We start from the raw sequence: 16609 nt of genomic DNA, 5'->3' as shown, positions 1-16609 counted from the left end.
AAAAACATGTTTGGTTTTTTTCATTGTGTAGTCTCAGGGTGGCCTCGAACTCATGGCATCCTCCTACCTCTGCTTCCTGAGTGCTGGGATTAAAGGCGTGCACCACCATGCCCAGCTGGAAACAAGTTGGGAGATTAGCTTTTATTGTAGTTCGTGTTCAATATTTAAGTATTATGTTTGCTGTGGCTTTTATTTTTCCATAGAAATTTTATTCCTAGAAAACCACTCTGAATACTAGTTTCATAGTTAACTATCTCTCAGGGGGACTGTGGACCTTTTGAGAGGTATGTAGCACTTTGGGAGTATAAGTGGTAATTTCTTGTCAAGTATTGAGAATACTATTCATGGTTGTTTAGAGGGAGGATGAATACTATAGTTAACATGGGCATGTTTCCCTTCATCCTTGACAGATTTAGAAGTTGGTTTTATATATTGGATGCCATCTTCTCCAGAGAAAATAGATTTTGTGCCTGTAGCTGAGCAAAAGTGGTACCTCAAGGAATGTGTTTATTTCTTTTAGATACCCCATGTTTCCCCATGCATCGAAGAGTCTGGGCAGAGACTGGATGACTCCGTGGGAGGATCTGCAAAAGTGTTGTTGGAGCAGACATATTTCTAGTTGCATGAGGTGGCCTGGACACCCCTCACGTGTTCCTTACCCATACTTGAGCAGCAGGCATTTCTCTCTGAATTGGAGGCCATCTTGTTTGTTTGCATCCAGAACTCAATTTCAGTGCTGTACTTGGAGATCTGACCGCCTGAGCCAGACATCCTTGATTCATCTCTCTAGTTACGTCATGGACTCTGAGGGAAATGAGCCTTCATCCAAACGAAGAAAACTCCAAGGTAAAGGTGACATTCATCTTGGTGAGCAAATGGACATAAATGGTAGATTGACTTGAGACCTTTCATATCTAACTTACACATCCTGTGTGTTTTAGAGGTGTTCTGGTGCTTATTCCTAGCCAGTAGTAGTAGTCGGTTAGGAATAAATAGATCCTTTTTAAAATGATGTCTTTATTCTGCCTATAAAAGTAGAAATGACCTTAGATAGAATATACCTGGAAAAAGACGGAGAAAGAGATTAAAACACACAGTTTAAGAATAATCTCCACATCCAGTGTTTTTGAGAGAAGAGCTCTTTGATGGCTTAGAAATTTGTGATGCAGTCTTGTAAGTCATTGGTTTAAAAAATTAATTTTGTGGTTTTATTTTTTAAAATAACTATTTATGAGAAAGAGAAAAAGAGAACATGGGTGAACCAGGCCCTCTTTCTGCTGCAAAAGAGCTTCAGGTGCATGTGCCACTTTGTGAATCTGGCTTTACATAGATACTGAGGAATTGAACCTGGGCTGGCAGACTTGGCAAGCAAATGCCTATCTGCTGAGCCATTTCTTCAGCCCTGTGGTTTTATTTATTTAAAAAAATATATTTTTTTATTTATTTGAGAGAGACAGAAAGAGGCAGATAGAGAATGGGCACACCAAGGCCTCTAGCTGCTGCAAATGGACTCCAGATGCACATGCCACCTTGTGCATCTGGCTTATGTGAGTACTGGGGAATTGAACCTGGGTCCTTAGGCTTCCCAGGCAAGTGCCTTAACATCACTCTAGCCCTAGTTTGGTTTTGAGGTAGGGCCTTACCTAGGTTGACCTGGAATTCACTATGTAGTCTCAGGCTGGCCTTGAATTGACAAGTGATCCTACCTCTGCCTCCTGATATAAGGTAAAATGATTCTTTTATTAGACAGAATCATAAAAGAAGCATTTCCTTACAAAATAAGATTTGGCTTCTTTACTCTATTTCTCAGATTGAATCTACAAACGCAATCTTACATGCATGCAAGTATGCTTTACTTTCGTATTGCTGGTAGCTGAACCAGGGCCTTGCACATTTTAGGCAGGTGTTCTACCACTGAACTACATGGCTAACCCTGTAGGTAAAATCTTGAGTCTTTTAGAAAGATAGCTATAAATTCAGCTTTGAAAAACTTTAAAAGATATATTGATTGCATCTATTTTTCTCATAGTATTTACTTATAGATACCTTATATGCTCTCACCCTCAAATCTCACAATGTTGAAGTGAAGTATCTAAGAAGAATTTGAATTTTTCTTATTAAACTATAGTTTTCCATAAAGATAATTCCTCTTAAGATACTTGAGGAGGCCACATGGGTGTAAATGTGTAGCGGCTGGCATACAACTTTGTCAAAGGAAGATGGGTGTTAGGCAGAGACCCAGAATACAAGCTACAGGAGCTTATTCGCCAGTGTTTCCAGGCTCGTTGTGTCTTTGTTGTAGAAAGTAGTTTGAGGCACCAACTGGGATCCAGGCAGAGTTATGTTCAAGTAAATGTATCGTTTATTGCTATGCAATTACAAAGAGCTACTTAGAATAACAAACATATGGATAAAACACTGTAAGTACTTAAAAGTGAATCCTATATTACAGTATGTAATTACAGCATTTGGAGATAAATATTTGGGTTAATGAATGACAGGTATATTTAAAAGCATTAAAAACAATTCACGGTCTTTATATCCAGGTCTGTATACTGAAATTTAATTGCTTTTTTTTCATGTGATTTGCTGTTCATCAGGTCAACACCTTCCTCTTGTTTATCCTCTGGTAATTCTGCTAAGTGGAGTTTTGATGTTATGCCATAAGCATGGGCTTAAGAACCGCTCCTGCCTTCATTTATGCTCTACAACTAGTTGTTAGAACTGGGACTTCCTTGCTTGTAACTTCTTTGCTTCTTGGTTTCCAGGTGTAATAAATAACACTTCCTTTGAATATTAGTTGGGATAAAATAAGGTCAAAGTGTGTTATACACTCTTGGCTTTATAGTAGGTACCCAGAAAGTTATTGTTTTCCGGCTAATGGCTAGGGTATGACATTTGCAGACTAACAATCTCTTATTGCAACCTGACTCTTTATATGTCCATTCTTCCTAGGTGTTGTGAATAAGGAAAAGGCTCTCCGTTAAGCCACATGTGTGACTTCTGATATTTCACTAATACTTGCCAATCAAGAGAACAGCATTGCTAATTTGCGTATCACTTTAAAGTGGTATTTGAAGGATTTGTGTGACACAATTATGACTTTTTAATTAGGCGCCCTAAAAACCTGATAAGGCCTATTGCTTACTTTCTTTGATTCACCTGTCTTCTCTGCTGTGACCACTTGTTCCTCCTGACATGGAAGGTATCTAAGTTTTTGTAGTGTGAATTTTGTGTTGTGCAGTATATGAAGACCAGACACTTCACTGTGTGGTTTTTGAAGTTGTATCTGTAGAATCCTAGCACTTGAACACACTTCTGCATGCTTATGAAAAGCAAATGTGGTCAAGATAAAATGTGTCTTAAACTCTTACCCAGTGCTAGTCCTGACATGAAAGAAATCAGTGTTCTATGACAGGAAAAATACTACAAAGGGGTCTACAATGTGGAAGTCTGAAAGCCACTGTGTTATGTCAACCAGGTGATCAGTGGTTTCTGCTTAAAAGTGGAATTACAAAAAGGGTCTGTTGCAGTCCAGTTTGCATTGCTGGTAGAAATCACCCAACCAAGGAGTAGCTTCTGGGAAAAGGAGGTTTATTTTGGTTTACAGGCTTGAGGGGAAGCTTCACGATGGCAGGGGGAAACGATGGCATGAGCAGAAGGTGGACATCACCCCCTGGCCAACATAAGGTGGACCACAGCAACAGGAGGGTGTGCCAAACACTGGCATGGGGAAACTGGCTATAAAGCCCATAAGCCCGCCCCCAACAATACACTCCCTCCAGGAGGCATTAATTCCCAAATATCCATCAGCTGGGAACCTAGCATTCAGAACACCTAAGTTTATGGGGGACACCTGAATCAAACCACCACATTCCGCCCCTGGCCCCCATAAACTGATATCCATACATGATGTAAAATACAATGCATTCATCTCATTTTAAAAGTCCCCATAGTTTTTATCAATCTCAATGATGATCATACATCCCCATAGTTCAAGATCTTTTAACTGAGCCATAATACCAAAATATAACCTCAAAAAACCCATACTGGCACAGATTAATATTTACACTGCAAAAGATGGCATTGGGCATAGCAAAGAAACATTCAACCAATACAAGATTTAAAACAACCAGGGCAAATATCAAACTCTGTAGCTTCAAGTCCAGCAACTCTAGCCAGTGACAAATCTCCAAGTCCGATAATTCTAACCAGCAACAAGTCTCTGGCATTCCAATTCCACCCCTCCAGCTAGGCTACTCACAGTCCTGGGAAACTTCATTGGGGCCGGCAGCTCCTCGGCAGCCATCTCATGGTCCCGGCATCTCCACTGGGTCTCCACTGCAAGCCACGGTTCAATCCTCATGGCCCCATGGGGTCTCTATGCAGGCAACCAGCAAACCCGCTTCACACTGCCGATGGCCATTTCCAAAACACAAGACCGTGTTGCAAACTCAATGACCCTCTTTCCAGCATTTCTTATACTCCACAATACCAGGTAGGGTGCCAATTTGTTAATCCAGGGGGGAATAAAGCAGACTTTGAAGAACAGGACTCCTTGAGCACTCAGGCCCCTTCAAAAGAGTCTACATTCTTGTTGCCCCAGCGCAGGTCAGCTAGCCCAGTCTCAAAGGTTGTAATCTCTCAGTTGCAGCTGAACGGGCAATAGTTCACCCAAAGATTTTTCTTTCTGTGCCATATCCCTCTGCACACACCAGTTCATTTCTACGCAAAGCAACCCTGCACAACTTCTCAGGACATGGGCACAAGAGCAAGCTTCTCACACAAACTGCTAGCCCAGTCCAGGCAAAGCTTTTTCTCACCCTCATAAGCCAAACCTCACAGTCCATAGTTCTTACAGCCTTCAGGTCTTTCAGCTCTGACCAGATTAGTCCATCAGGCTGTACTTACAGTACTGCAAGGCATCTCTTAGGCCAAGATTTCAACTCCTTCCACATTCCTCTTGAAAATCAGCTACAAAAGGCTGAAGCCACATAGTCAGGTGTCCAGCAGCAATCCCACTCCTCCGTACCACTTTTTACTGTTGCAGTCCAGTTCGCATTGCTGGTAGAAATCACCCAACCAAGAGTAGCTTCTGGGAAAAAGAGATTTATTTTGGCTTACAGGCTCAAGGGGAAGCTCCACGATGGCAGGGGAAACGATGGCATGAGCAGAGGGTGGACATCACCCCCTGGCCAACATAAGATGGACCACAGCAACAGGAGGGTGTGCCAAACACTGGCATGGGGAAACTGGCTATAAAGCCCATAAGCCTGCCCCCAACAATACACTCCCTCCAGGAGGCATTAATTCCCAAATATCCATCAGCTGGGAACCTAGCATTCAGAACACCTAAATTTATGGGGGACACCTGAATCAAACCACCACAGGGTCGTTGACAAGCTCTTACTTGCATTTTTGTGCCACTGTATGTACATATTTTATAAGAAACTATGGACAAGGTTTTTTAGACCATTTTTTTTGTATTTTAATATAGCAGTGACATCAGGATAGTGCTGTCTTGATAGCTTACATGACTAGAGCGCTTTTTATCATATGTATATATAAGGTGAATTTGTGGCTACACCATCATAAGTAATTCCCAATTTGTGAATGGAGGTTCTGTACTCTCAGTGTAGCTTTGTGTGTGAATACAACAGCCTTAGTTCTGAGCGTTTGGGAAGATAATTCTTCAAATTGAGTCAAGCATAGGGGAGGGAGTAATTTCCTTCCTTTCCCTAGTCTGTAGACATAATTGTATAACAGTTGAAGATTTGTCTTTGGTTTGGTTTTGCTTCCTTCCACCTTTTTTTCTTCACCTTCCCTCAGCACCTTCATGACATCAACTCCTTTGCCTCATCCAGTCCTCACTAAGCATACAAATTATTTTCTGTCTAGTCAAAATACCTGTTCCTTCCATGTGGCAAGTAGAAGATACGTAATATTGAGGAAAGTAATCTCATTAACAGGTGTTTCAAAGTTATTAATTTATTGATAGCTATATATAGTATATTAATATTTTAATTGTAAATATTATTCTTATTTTAAAAATTTTTATGCAAGAGAGAGAGAATTGGTGTGCCAGGGCTTCTGGCCACTGCAGTCAAACTCCAGATGCATGTACCACCTTGTGTGCATGTGTTACCTTGTGTGCATGTGTCACCTTGTGCATCTGGCTTATGTGGGTTCTGGGGAGTTGAACCTGGGTCCTTAGGCTTTGCAGGCATGTGCCTTAACCACTAAGCCATCTCTCCAGCCCTATAGATACAGTTAATTGTAGAAGATTTAAAAGTCTTCCACAGTTCTATGGCTCAGAAATAACTTTTTGTTCTGTTTTGTATTGTATTATATTTTGTTTTTTGAAGTAGGGTCTCACTGTAGCTTAAACTAACCTGGAATTTACTATGTAAGTCTCAGGTTGGCCTTGAACTCATAGCAGTCCTTTTCCTTCTGCTTCCCAAGTGCTGGAATTAAAGGCATTTGCCACCACACCTAGCCAGAAATAACTTTTTATTTTAGATTTCAAGAGAGAGTGAGGGGGAGAGAGAGAGAATTGGCATGCCAGGGCCTCAGCTACTGCAATCAAACTCCACACACCTGCGCCACCTAGTGGGCATGCATGACCTTGTGCTTGCCTCACCTTTCTGTGTCTGGCTTACTTGAGATCTGGAAAATCGAACATGTGTCCTTAGGCTTTGCAGGCAAGCGCCTTAACCACTAAGCCATCTTTCCAGCCCAGAAATAACTATTTTAAAAAATGTTGTTATTTGAGAGAGACAAAGAGACAGAGAGGTGCACTGGGGTCTCTTGTCATTTTGTGCATCTGCTTTATGTGGGTACTGGCCTGGGCTGTCAGCACCTTTAACCACTGAGCCATCTCTCCAGCCCTAGAAATAACTATTTTAACAGTTCTAATGTATTTCCTTTTAGTTTTTGTTTGGCTACACATGTAAGTATATATCATATTTTAACCTGAATTAAAATTTATTTTGTTTTGTTATTTTTTTTTCCTTTGTTCTTTCTTCAAGGTAGGGTCTCACTCTTGCCCAGGCTGACCTGAAACTCACTCTGTAGTCCTTGGATGACCTTGAACTCACAGCGATTCTCCTACCTCCACCTCCCAAGTGCTAGGATTAAAGATGTGTGTCATTATGTCTTTTTTTAAAAAATTTTTTGGTTTTTGTTTATTTTATTTATTTATTTGAGAGCAACAGAGAGAGAAAGAGGCAGAGAGAGAGAGAGAGAGAGAGAGAGAGAATGGGCGCACCAGGGCCTCCAGCCACTGCAAACGAACTCCATATACATGCACCCCCTTGTGCATCTGGCTAACGTGGGTCCTGGGGAATCGAGCCTCAAACCAGGGTCCTTAGGCTTCACAGGCAAGTGCTTAACCACTAAGCCATCTCTCCAGCCCCCCCCTTTTTTTGTTACAGGGTCTCACACTAGCCCAGGCTAGCCTTGAACTTACGGCTATCCTTCTTCCTCAGCTTCCCTGAATGCTGATATTACAGGTGTGAGCCAACACATCCAGCCAGTGGTGTGTGTTTGTTTTGTGCTTGGTGATACTAGAGATTGAACTCTTGTCCTCATGCATATCAGGCAGGCATTCGGCCACTGAGCTGTATCCCCAACCCATGGTTGATTTTTCAGTTGTGATCCTTCATGCAGGACAGAGGAAGATTTTCTGTGACTGAAAGTTTTCATATAATCTCACCATGCTTGGTAGTCCATGTCCAAATTAAATTTTCTTCCCATTATATGTTTTCTTCTGATGAGCTCCTAAGCTTGCTAAAAATTCCATGTTTCATGGTTTTCCTGGCATTGTGTCTTTTTCGTTTATTTATTTATTTTTTAATATATTTGAGGTAAGAGAATGAATGGACAAAAAAATCAGGGCCTCCTGCCACTGCAAATGAACTCCAGACACATGCACCATTTTGTCCATCTGATTTTATGTGAGTACTGGGGAATTTAATTCAGGCTTATAGGCTTTGCAAGTGCTTTTAACTGCTGAGCCATCTCTCCAGCCCTAAGAATGTCATCTTTCATGGGGATAACAGACCCAAGATCCAAGGTGAATATATGTACTTGATTTCTTTCCAGTTTTGGATATTGAGCCCAGCATCTCAACACATACTGGGCAAGTACTTGACCACTGAGCTTAATTGCCCTTGGTTTTAAAATTGAATTTTTTTTTTTTATTTTAGAGAGAGAAAAAAATTGGCTCACCAGAGCCTCAGCCACTACAATCTAACTCCAGATGCTCATACCACCTAGTGGGCATGTGTGACCTTGCACTTGTCTCACCTTTGTGCGTCTGGCTTATGTGGGATCTGGAGAGTGGAACATGGGTCCTTAGGCTTTGCAGGCAAGTGCCTTAACCACTGAGCCATCTCTCCAGCCCTGCCCTTGGTTCTTTGAAAGTCTCTCACTGTGTAGTTCAGTCAGTCAGCAGGCCAGGATAATATTGGATTTACATCATGCTCAGTTAATGCTATTGCCCCTTCCCCTAAGAGCTGAAATTACAGACCAGGCTACAAATGTGTGTGTGTGTGTTTGTACACACAACGTGCATGCTTATATGTGGTGATCGTTTCTTGTTGAGGACTACATACAGTTGCAGAATCTCATGGTTTTCTGTGCTTTTTTTCAAAGAATGTTTTTGCAGAATAGAAATTGACCCACTCCTGGAGGTTGCTGGGTTCATCATCCAGCATTCCCACTTGCTCACCAACATTCTGTAGCTGACATACTTCTGCTTTGGTTCATGTTACAAAGATTTCTTGTGTTCATTTTGTTTTCATTGTTGTGCTTCAGATACTAAATACTGACTCCACATACTTCCACTGTACCCCTTAATTCATGTGGAAACTAAAATTCTGAATGAAGAGTTGTTTCTGCAACAGCTTCCTTTCTTTTCTTTCCTTTTGTTTTCCTTTTTCCTTTCCTTTCTCCTCTCCTCTTTTCTTTCTTTCCTAGGGTCTTGCTCTAGCTCAGGTTGACCTGAAATTTGAAATTCACTATGTAGTCTCAGGCTGGACTTGAACTCATAGCAATCCTCCTACCTCAGCCTCTCAAGTGCTGGGCTTAAAGGCATGTACCACTATGCCAAGCTCTTTTTGTTGTTGTTGTTATTTTCGAGGTAGGGTCTCACCGTAGCCCGGGCTGACCTGGAATTCACTATGTAGTCTCAGGGTGGCCTTGAGCTCATGACAATCTTCCTACCTCTGCCTCATGAGTGCTGGTATTAAAGGTGTGGCCACCATGCCCAGCTCTCTTTTTTTTTTTTTTTGTGGCAGAGTCTCATTCCAGTAGCTAAGGCTGACCTGGAGCTCATTTTTTAGTCCAGGCTGGCCTCGAACTCATGGCAGTCCTACTCCGTCAGCTTCCTGAGTGCTGGGTTAAAGGTGTGAGCGACCCATGCTCGGCTGGTGGTCTTACTAATAGAGAATGAAATGTGAAGTCATCTCCTTGGAAAACCAGCTGTAACAGACAGGGTTGCTAAGTGTGGCTGTGGAGAAGTGCATAACCACACCCTGTGCAGTCTTAGTTTCACTAGCACATGCTCAACCTGCAGACAGGTTTGCTAGGTCCTTTCAGGCCGGGTATGTGCCCATCTCACTCTTTAGTATTAAGTTGCCATTTTCTAGGGGAAAGCGCTTTACTCATTGAATATAGGTAGATTTTAGAAAGCCAGAAATTACTGATAGACAGGAAATTATATGCCCTCTTTTTTTCTTTATATCTTGTGTAACATGTTTTTACAGGCACGATAAGAAGGAATTGGGAATACTTATGCAGTCATAATAGAGAAAAAAGTAAGATCCTAGAAGACGGACATGCTGACCCCCAGTGTGAAGACAGTGAGAACAAGTTTGACTTCTCAGTGATGTCCTATAACATACTTTCCCAGGATTTGTTGGAAGATAACTCCCATCTATATAGACACTGCCGACGCCCAGTGCTGCACTGGGGCTTCAGGTTCCCTAATATTCTGAAAGAAATCCAACATTTTGATGCAGATGTAAGTGAAAAATACCAATTTTTTCATACAAGGGAATGTTTAATTGAACATTATAGTTGTACATTTTTGAGCAAAATGTTTTTTCCATTTTATTGGGTAAAAGGGAAGCTACTGAAGACCAGTGATGGAACAATTCTGACAAGATATGGCTTTCTTGCCAACTAATTAATGGTTGGTATAAACAATTATCTGACTATTCAAAATGTCTGGAAAGTTTTAAAGGATTAGTCAGTTCTGAATAGGAACTGGACACATTAACATTTTCTTGGATTTGAAATTTGAATAATTTGTGCAGATGGTAGCATTCAAAGGATGCCAACCTTTTTTTTTTTTTTTAAGCAATAGTACAGGAAGCTTGCTAGTTAGCTAAGAATTATCTTAACCTCTTGATATTTCTGCCTGCACCTACCAAGTGCTGAGATGTCAGTGAGTGCAGTCATGCCAAGCTTAAGGGAATGGCCCCGCCTTTTAAAAAAAATCTTAAAAATATATATTTTATTTATTTGAGGGAGGGAGAGAGAGAGATAAGAGGCAGATAGAATGAGTGTGCCAGAGCCTCCAGCCACTGCAGATGAACTCCAGATGCATCTACCACCTTGTGTATCTGGCTTATGTGGGTACTGGGGAATCAAAGCTAGATCCTTAGGCTTTGCAGGGAAGCGCCTTAACTGCTAAGCCATATCTCCAGAACCCCCCCCACTTTTTTTTTTTTAATGGCAGTTCTTGGAATTAAATCTTGTGCATGCTACGAAAGTACTCGTTCACTGAGCTACATTCCCAGTGACTTTTAAGGACCCAAGCCAAGTGTGATGGCACACATCTTAAAATCTCAGTTCTGTTCTGAGGCAGGAGGATTGCTATGTGTTCAAGGCCTGCCTGGGACTATAGACTGAGTTCCAGGTCAGCCTGGGCTAGACCCTGCCTTGGAAAAAGTCAACCCCAAAAGGACCCTACTGATAGTACTAAGGAACATGTAAACTGAAGATAGCTTAACCTGGGACTGCAGCAATAGTGGCTAAAGCCACTTGCATGTAAAGCCTGACTGCTAGGGTTTGACTCCCCAGTACCCACAGAAAGGCAGATGCACAGAACTGCATACATCTGGAATTCACTGTGGGCCCTGGTGTGCCCATTCTCTCTCTCCTTTTTCTTTCAAGGAATAAATAATTTTAAAAAATTGCTTAAGGGCTGGAGAGATGGCTTAGTGGTTAAGGCACTTGCCTGCAAAGCTGAAGGGTCCAGATTCCATTCCTCAATACCCAGGTAAGCCAGATGCACAAGGTGGTCCATGCATCTGGATTCATTTGCAGTGGCTGGAGGCCCTGGCACATCCATTCTTTCTCATCTGTCCTGCCTCTCAAATAAATAAATAGTAAAAATTTAAAATAGCTTAATTTGTGGGTTGGAGAGATGGCTTAGTGGTTAAGCACTTGCCTGTGAAGGTTAAGGACCCCGGTTCGAGGCTCAATTTCCCAGGACCCACGTTAGCCAAATGCACAAGGGGGTTGCACGCATCTGGAGTTCGTTTGCAATGGCTGGAGGTCCTGGCACGCCCATTCTCAATCTCTCTCTCTCTCTCTCTCTCCTCTCTCTCTCTCTCTCTCTGTCACTCTCAAGTAAGTAAATAAAAATGAATAAAACCCTACTTTGGAAAGAAATAATAATTAAAAAAAGCTTAACTTGTGAAAGTAGTTCTTTTGGGAACTAGTCAGTTTTGGATAGTAAAGGAACTCTGTGTGATTAAAGGCTATGGTTATTTTTGATTTTTTTGTTTTTTGAGGTAGGGTCTCACTCTAGCCCAGGGTGACCTGAAATTCACTATATAGTCACAGGGTGGCCTCGAATTCATGTCACTCCTCCTACCTCAGCCTCCTGAGTGCTGGGGTTACAGGTGTGCACCACCACATCCAGCTAAAGGCCGTGGTTTTGAAATCCATTTTATTTGTCAGCATTTCATTAATAGATCTATGATTAAAAAAGAGGGAGAGACTTGTATATCTTCAACTCTTACCAGGTTTGGAATTTGAACAGCCTGCTTTTTAAATTTTTAATTAATTAATTAATTAACTTTTGGTTTTTCGAGGTACGGTTTCACTCTAGTCCAGGCTGACCTGGAATTCACTCTGTAGTCTTAAGGTGGCCTTGAACTCATGGCGATCCTCCTACCTCTGCCTCCTAAGTGTGCCACCACGCCTAGCAGAGCAGCCTGATACATATATATATATTTTGGCTTTTCGAGGTAGGGTCTCACTCTAGCTGAGGCTGACCTAGAATTCATTATGTAGTCTCAGGGTGGTCTCGAACTCACAGCAATCCTCCTACCCCTGCCTCCCGAGTGCTGGGATTAAAGGTGTGCACCACCACGCCTAACAGCAGCCTGCTTTGAAAGTACCAAAGCATTCATTCTTATTTGCAGCAACAGGTTTTAATTCAACAATTATTCTCTTCCAAGGTACTTTGTTTGCAAGAAGTTCAAGAAGATCACTATGGAACAGAAATCAGGCCAAGTTTGGAGTCATTGGGTACAATATCACTTTTATTTATTTTAGCCAAGTTACTTGTGAAGAGTTTTGTGTTACTGAAGCAAAACTTGGTAAACAAAAATGTGTGACATATTGGGCTAAAGCTTTACTTATTTATTTGGTTTTTTTGAGGTAGGGTCTCACTCTAGCTCGGGCTGACCTGGAATTCACTGTGTGGTCTCAGGGTGACCTTGAACTCTCAGTGATCCTTCTACCTCTGCCTCCTGAGTGCTGGGATTAAAGGCCTGCACCACCACACCTGGCTAAACCTTTATTTTTAAAACGTGATATGTATTTCATATTGTCAACAAAAGATGAGGTCTTTCTGTTGGAAATTTTATGTGGATGAATAATTTTAATTCAAAAGGGAAAGGTGTATTAGAATGTCTTCGTAGCTCCCTTTTCCAGGTTTTACTCAGCTACCACATCTGTTAGTCTCACCAGCTCAGGGACCATTCTGCCTAGCTCATAGCAGAAGACCTAGGAAATAGAAGCCAGACACATGTTTGATGATGAAACATTTCCAAGCTGGGCATGGTGTTGCATGCCTTTTAACTCCAGCACTCAGGAGTCTGGCATAGGTGGATTTCCATAAGTTTGTGGCCAGCCTAGGCTACAGAGTAAGTTCCAGGTCAGCCTGGACTACTGTGAGACCCTGTGTTTTTTTTTGGGGGGGGTAAAAAAGAAACATAGAAACAAGTGATCTATGGGCATAGGTTTGAGCAGTCTACCTCCTCTGCATTTACTCATGCATACTTGTTGAATGCCGACTATATAGTATGTACTGTCTAGACTGAGGAGAGCATTGGGTGAAACAGGTTAAAAAAAAAATCTCCTCCCTTGTGGAGTATGCATTCTGGTGGAGAAAACCCAGCAATATACAAAATAAGTAAGTGAATATCAGTAATGCTCCACTGGCCCGTCTCCCAAGTGCTGCCACTAGAGGTGTGTGCTCCGTGCCTGGAAATGGAGATTACAGGGCTTTTCTTTTTTAAGACACAGTATCAATATAACCCAGACTGGCCTCAGCTATTAAAGGCATGCGTTACCATGTCCAGCTTATGGAGTTTGTGTTTTAGAATTAGGAAAGGGTAAGATTACAGTTTTAAGCAGAATTACTGGACAGAGTGATACTTGAGCAGTCATGGAGGAGGAGAAGGAACTGCTATGCCACGAGCATTCTAGGCAGCAGAAATAGCAAGGAAGGACCCTGATGTTAGGTTCTCTCAGAACATGGGAGAAAACAATATGAGGAGAATAACAGAACTTGGGGAAAAGAGAAGTAGGGCAGGGAGAAAGGATAGATTATTATACGGCCTTACTGTCATTGTCATGACTGAATTTTACTGAGTTGGAACTGGGAGAGTGGTAATGCACTTCACTGTATTAAGGAGTTAAGTCTGCCAACAAGGAGACGTACCAGACACATTTTGAGACAGTGTCTTGTTATGTAGCCTAAGTGTCCTCAGACTCATGCTCTACGGCCTCCTCCCAAGTGCTGGGACTGCAGGTGTGTGCCACTACTCCTTGCTTAAAAGTAAAGTAGGGTTTGTGGCATGGTGGCCCATCCTTGTAATCTCAGCACTTGGGTGACTGAGACAGGATGAATGTGAGTTCAAGGTCACCCTGAGCCATGTGGCAAGTTCAAGGATATCCTGAGGTACATAGTGAGACCCTGTCTCAGAAGACCAAAAAGTTAGGTGTATATCTGTGGGCAGAGTGCTAGTATAGCATGTGCAAGGCCACAAAAAAAGTTAGCATGTTAAAGAACTTTGTTTCCAGTGCTGAGGAGCAAACACAAGGTCTAGCCCTAAGCTTTCTTCATTCTAACAGTAAGATCCTTTTTACTAATATTTTGAGGAATATACTTTGGTAAACATTGTTCAGAAATATTAAGAGAATTGTGTCTTGGCATACAGTCCTTTGTTTTAAGTTCATTTCTTCTCGTAGGATACCACTGTGAATATAAGATGCGGACGGGAAGGAAACCTGATGGCTGTGCCATTTGCTTCAAACATTCCAAATTTTCACTCCTATCTGTGAACCCAGTGGAGTTCTACCGTGCTGATATTCCTCTGTTGGACAGAGACAATGTTGGATTAGTTTTACTCTTGCAGCCCAAAATTCCCTGTGCTGCCTCTCCCTCGATCTGTGTGGCCAACACACATCTGCTGTATAACCCAAGGCGAGGTGATATTAAGCTGACCCAGTTGGCAATGCTGCTGGCAGAGATTTCCAGTGTGGCCCATAGGAAAGATGGTAGCTTCTGTCCTATTGTCATGTGTGGTGACTTTAATTCAGTTCCTGGTTCTCCACTCTATAGTTTCATAAAAGAAGGAAAATTGAATTATGAAGGACTTGCAATAGGAAAGGTAAGTGCCTATTTGTTCATTACCAGGAGGTGGACTTAGCTGCTTCTCTGCTCATGGTAACATGAAGATGGTTGTTACACTGCTGTGCAAAACCCTGGCAGTTCAGCTCTCCACTCTACCTAGCTACAATTTCCTTCAGCTACAAATAAGTAACTTTACTGCTTGGTTTGATTTCATCTTTTTCATGTTTGAGGGAGATTCTGATTAGAGGGATTTGCAAGGCAGGAAAGACAAAGGGAAAGACAGACATGGGTAACTGAGAAATTTTCACAAGGTGGCAGAGACTTCCAGGTGCTGCCTGTGAGCAGTATAGTTGGCAAGAGAGTAACCTAATCTGTACTTGTTACCCTTTATCCTTCATGTAATCATATTTTAATTCCTTGGAATTGCCATCATTTTTATTGTGAGTAGAATGACTTTTTTTGTGCCTTCCTCTCCTTTTTTTTTTTTTTTTTAATATTCAATTTGTTTATTAGAGAGAGGCAGATAGAATGGATGTACCAGGGCCTCTAGCCACTACAGATGAACTCCAAACACACATGCCACCTTGTGTATCTGGCTTACTTGGTACTGGGGAATTGAACCTGGGTTTTTAGGCTTTCCAGACAAGCGCCTTAACTGCTAAGCCATCTCTTCCGCCCTCCTTTTTTGAATTCCTTGATTTTCAGTACCTATAATCAAAATAAGCTCTCTACCACTGGAACTTTGAATGAATAGTTTTAAATTTCATAAGATTTGATCTCTTAGTATTTGACATAACAGGAAATAAATTACAGGTAGCAGAAAAGGAGGGGCATTATTACTTAAACTATAAATTCTTTAGCGAACTAGAGAAAAATTAGAAGTATATTAAAAAAAAGACAGTCACTTTCTGAACTGTATTTGGACATGAGTTTATAATCACAAGAATCTAATATAATGAATTAAGGCTAATATATAACATTTTGGATAACTTTTCATTAAGATATAAATTTTTCAATACGTAATTGAAAATCTCTTCACTTAAGATACCTGTTGAAATTTTGTTTAGGTATCTGGCCAGGAACAGTCTTCACGGGGACAAAGAATTTTATCTATTCCAATTTGGCCCCCAAACCTAGGTATCTCACAGAACTGTGTGTATGAGGTACAGCAGGTACCAAAAGTAGAAAAGACAGGTAAGTGTTTGCAGTACATTTTGGCAGTCTGCTGGGTAATAGTGCTCCTTCGAAGCCATAAAACCAAATTTCCAGAGGAATAATAAACACGAATGTTCATTTATATACACACATATTGCTCGTTCCTTTTTTTGTAAGTGCTCTAAGTTTACTTTGTAAAAGTTGAACTTCCAAAACGCCTGTGCATGAATGACTTGCATGCTGCCTTAGGTTGGTTTGCATTTCCCCTGATTCAGAGAACGCTGGGGCATAGGCTCGAGAGACCACCCCAGCGCACACTTGCAGGCATAGGCCACATGAGTGCTGGAGGAAGGGGCTGTGTTGACAAGCTAGAACCGAGTAGTGTGCAGCAGGGCTCATCGTCTCCCTCCACTCTTGCAGATGGTGATCTCACTCGAGCACAGTTGGAGAAGACGGAGGTCCTAGTAGCAGATGAAAAGTGAGTTCTGAAAGCAACATAGACTTTCCTTGACTTTAACTGTGTAAAAAAACTTTCTCAGAAAACCTATGAAAATTGAAGCTGGAGGTGGGTTG

At 41.6% G+C, this 16609-nt stretch overlaps 1 protein-coding gene across 9 annotated transcripts in view; it reads left to right on the top strand.

The window, feature by feature from the left end:
• The window catches only part of Angel2 (angel homolog 2), a 47283-nt gene that overhangs the window by 2694 nt on the left and 27980 nt on the right, over positions 1 to 16609 (top strand). For 6 of the 9 annotated variants that reach the window (XM_045141626.1, XM_045141629.1, XM_045141630.1 and 3 more), the window contains 6 exons: positions 521 to 846; positions 9768 to 10024; positions 12477 to 12546; positions 14497 to 14918; positions 15949 to 16075; positions 16457 to 16514. In XM_045141626.1, coding sequence (XP_044997561.1) covers positions 521 to 846; positions 9768 to 10024; positions 12477 to 12546; positions 14497 to 14918; positions 15949 to 16075; positions 16457 to 16514 — 1260 coding nt within the window. Of the gene's footprint in view, positions 1 to 520; positions 847 to 2955; positions 3206 to 9767; positions 10025 to 12476; positions 12547 to 14496; positions 14919 to 15948; positions 16076 to 16456; positions 16515 to 16609 lie in introns of those variants that run through there. The other 3 variants (XM_045141631.1, XR_006635084.1, XM_045141632.1) reach the window with 3 other exon arrangements.

The sequence above is a fragment of the Jaculus jaculus genome, chromosome 1 (genome assembly GCF_020740685.1).
Source record: "Jaculus jaculus isolate mJacJac1 chromosome 1, mJacJac1.mat.Y.cur, whole genome shotgun sequence".
Lineage (NCBI taxonomy): Eukaryota > Metazoa > Chordata > Mammalia > Rodentia > Dipodidae > Jaculus > Jaculus jaculus.
The sequence above is the reverse complement of the archived record's forward strand: the minus strand, read 5'-3'. Positions and strand labels throughout refer to the sequence as shown.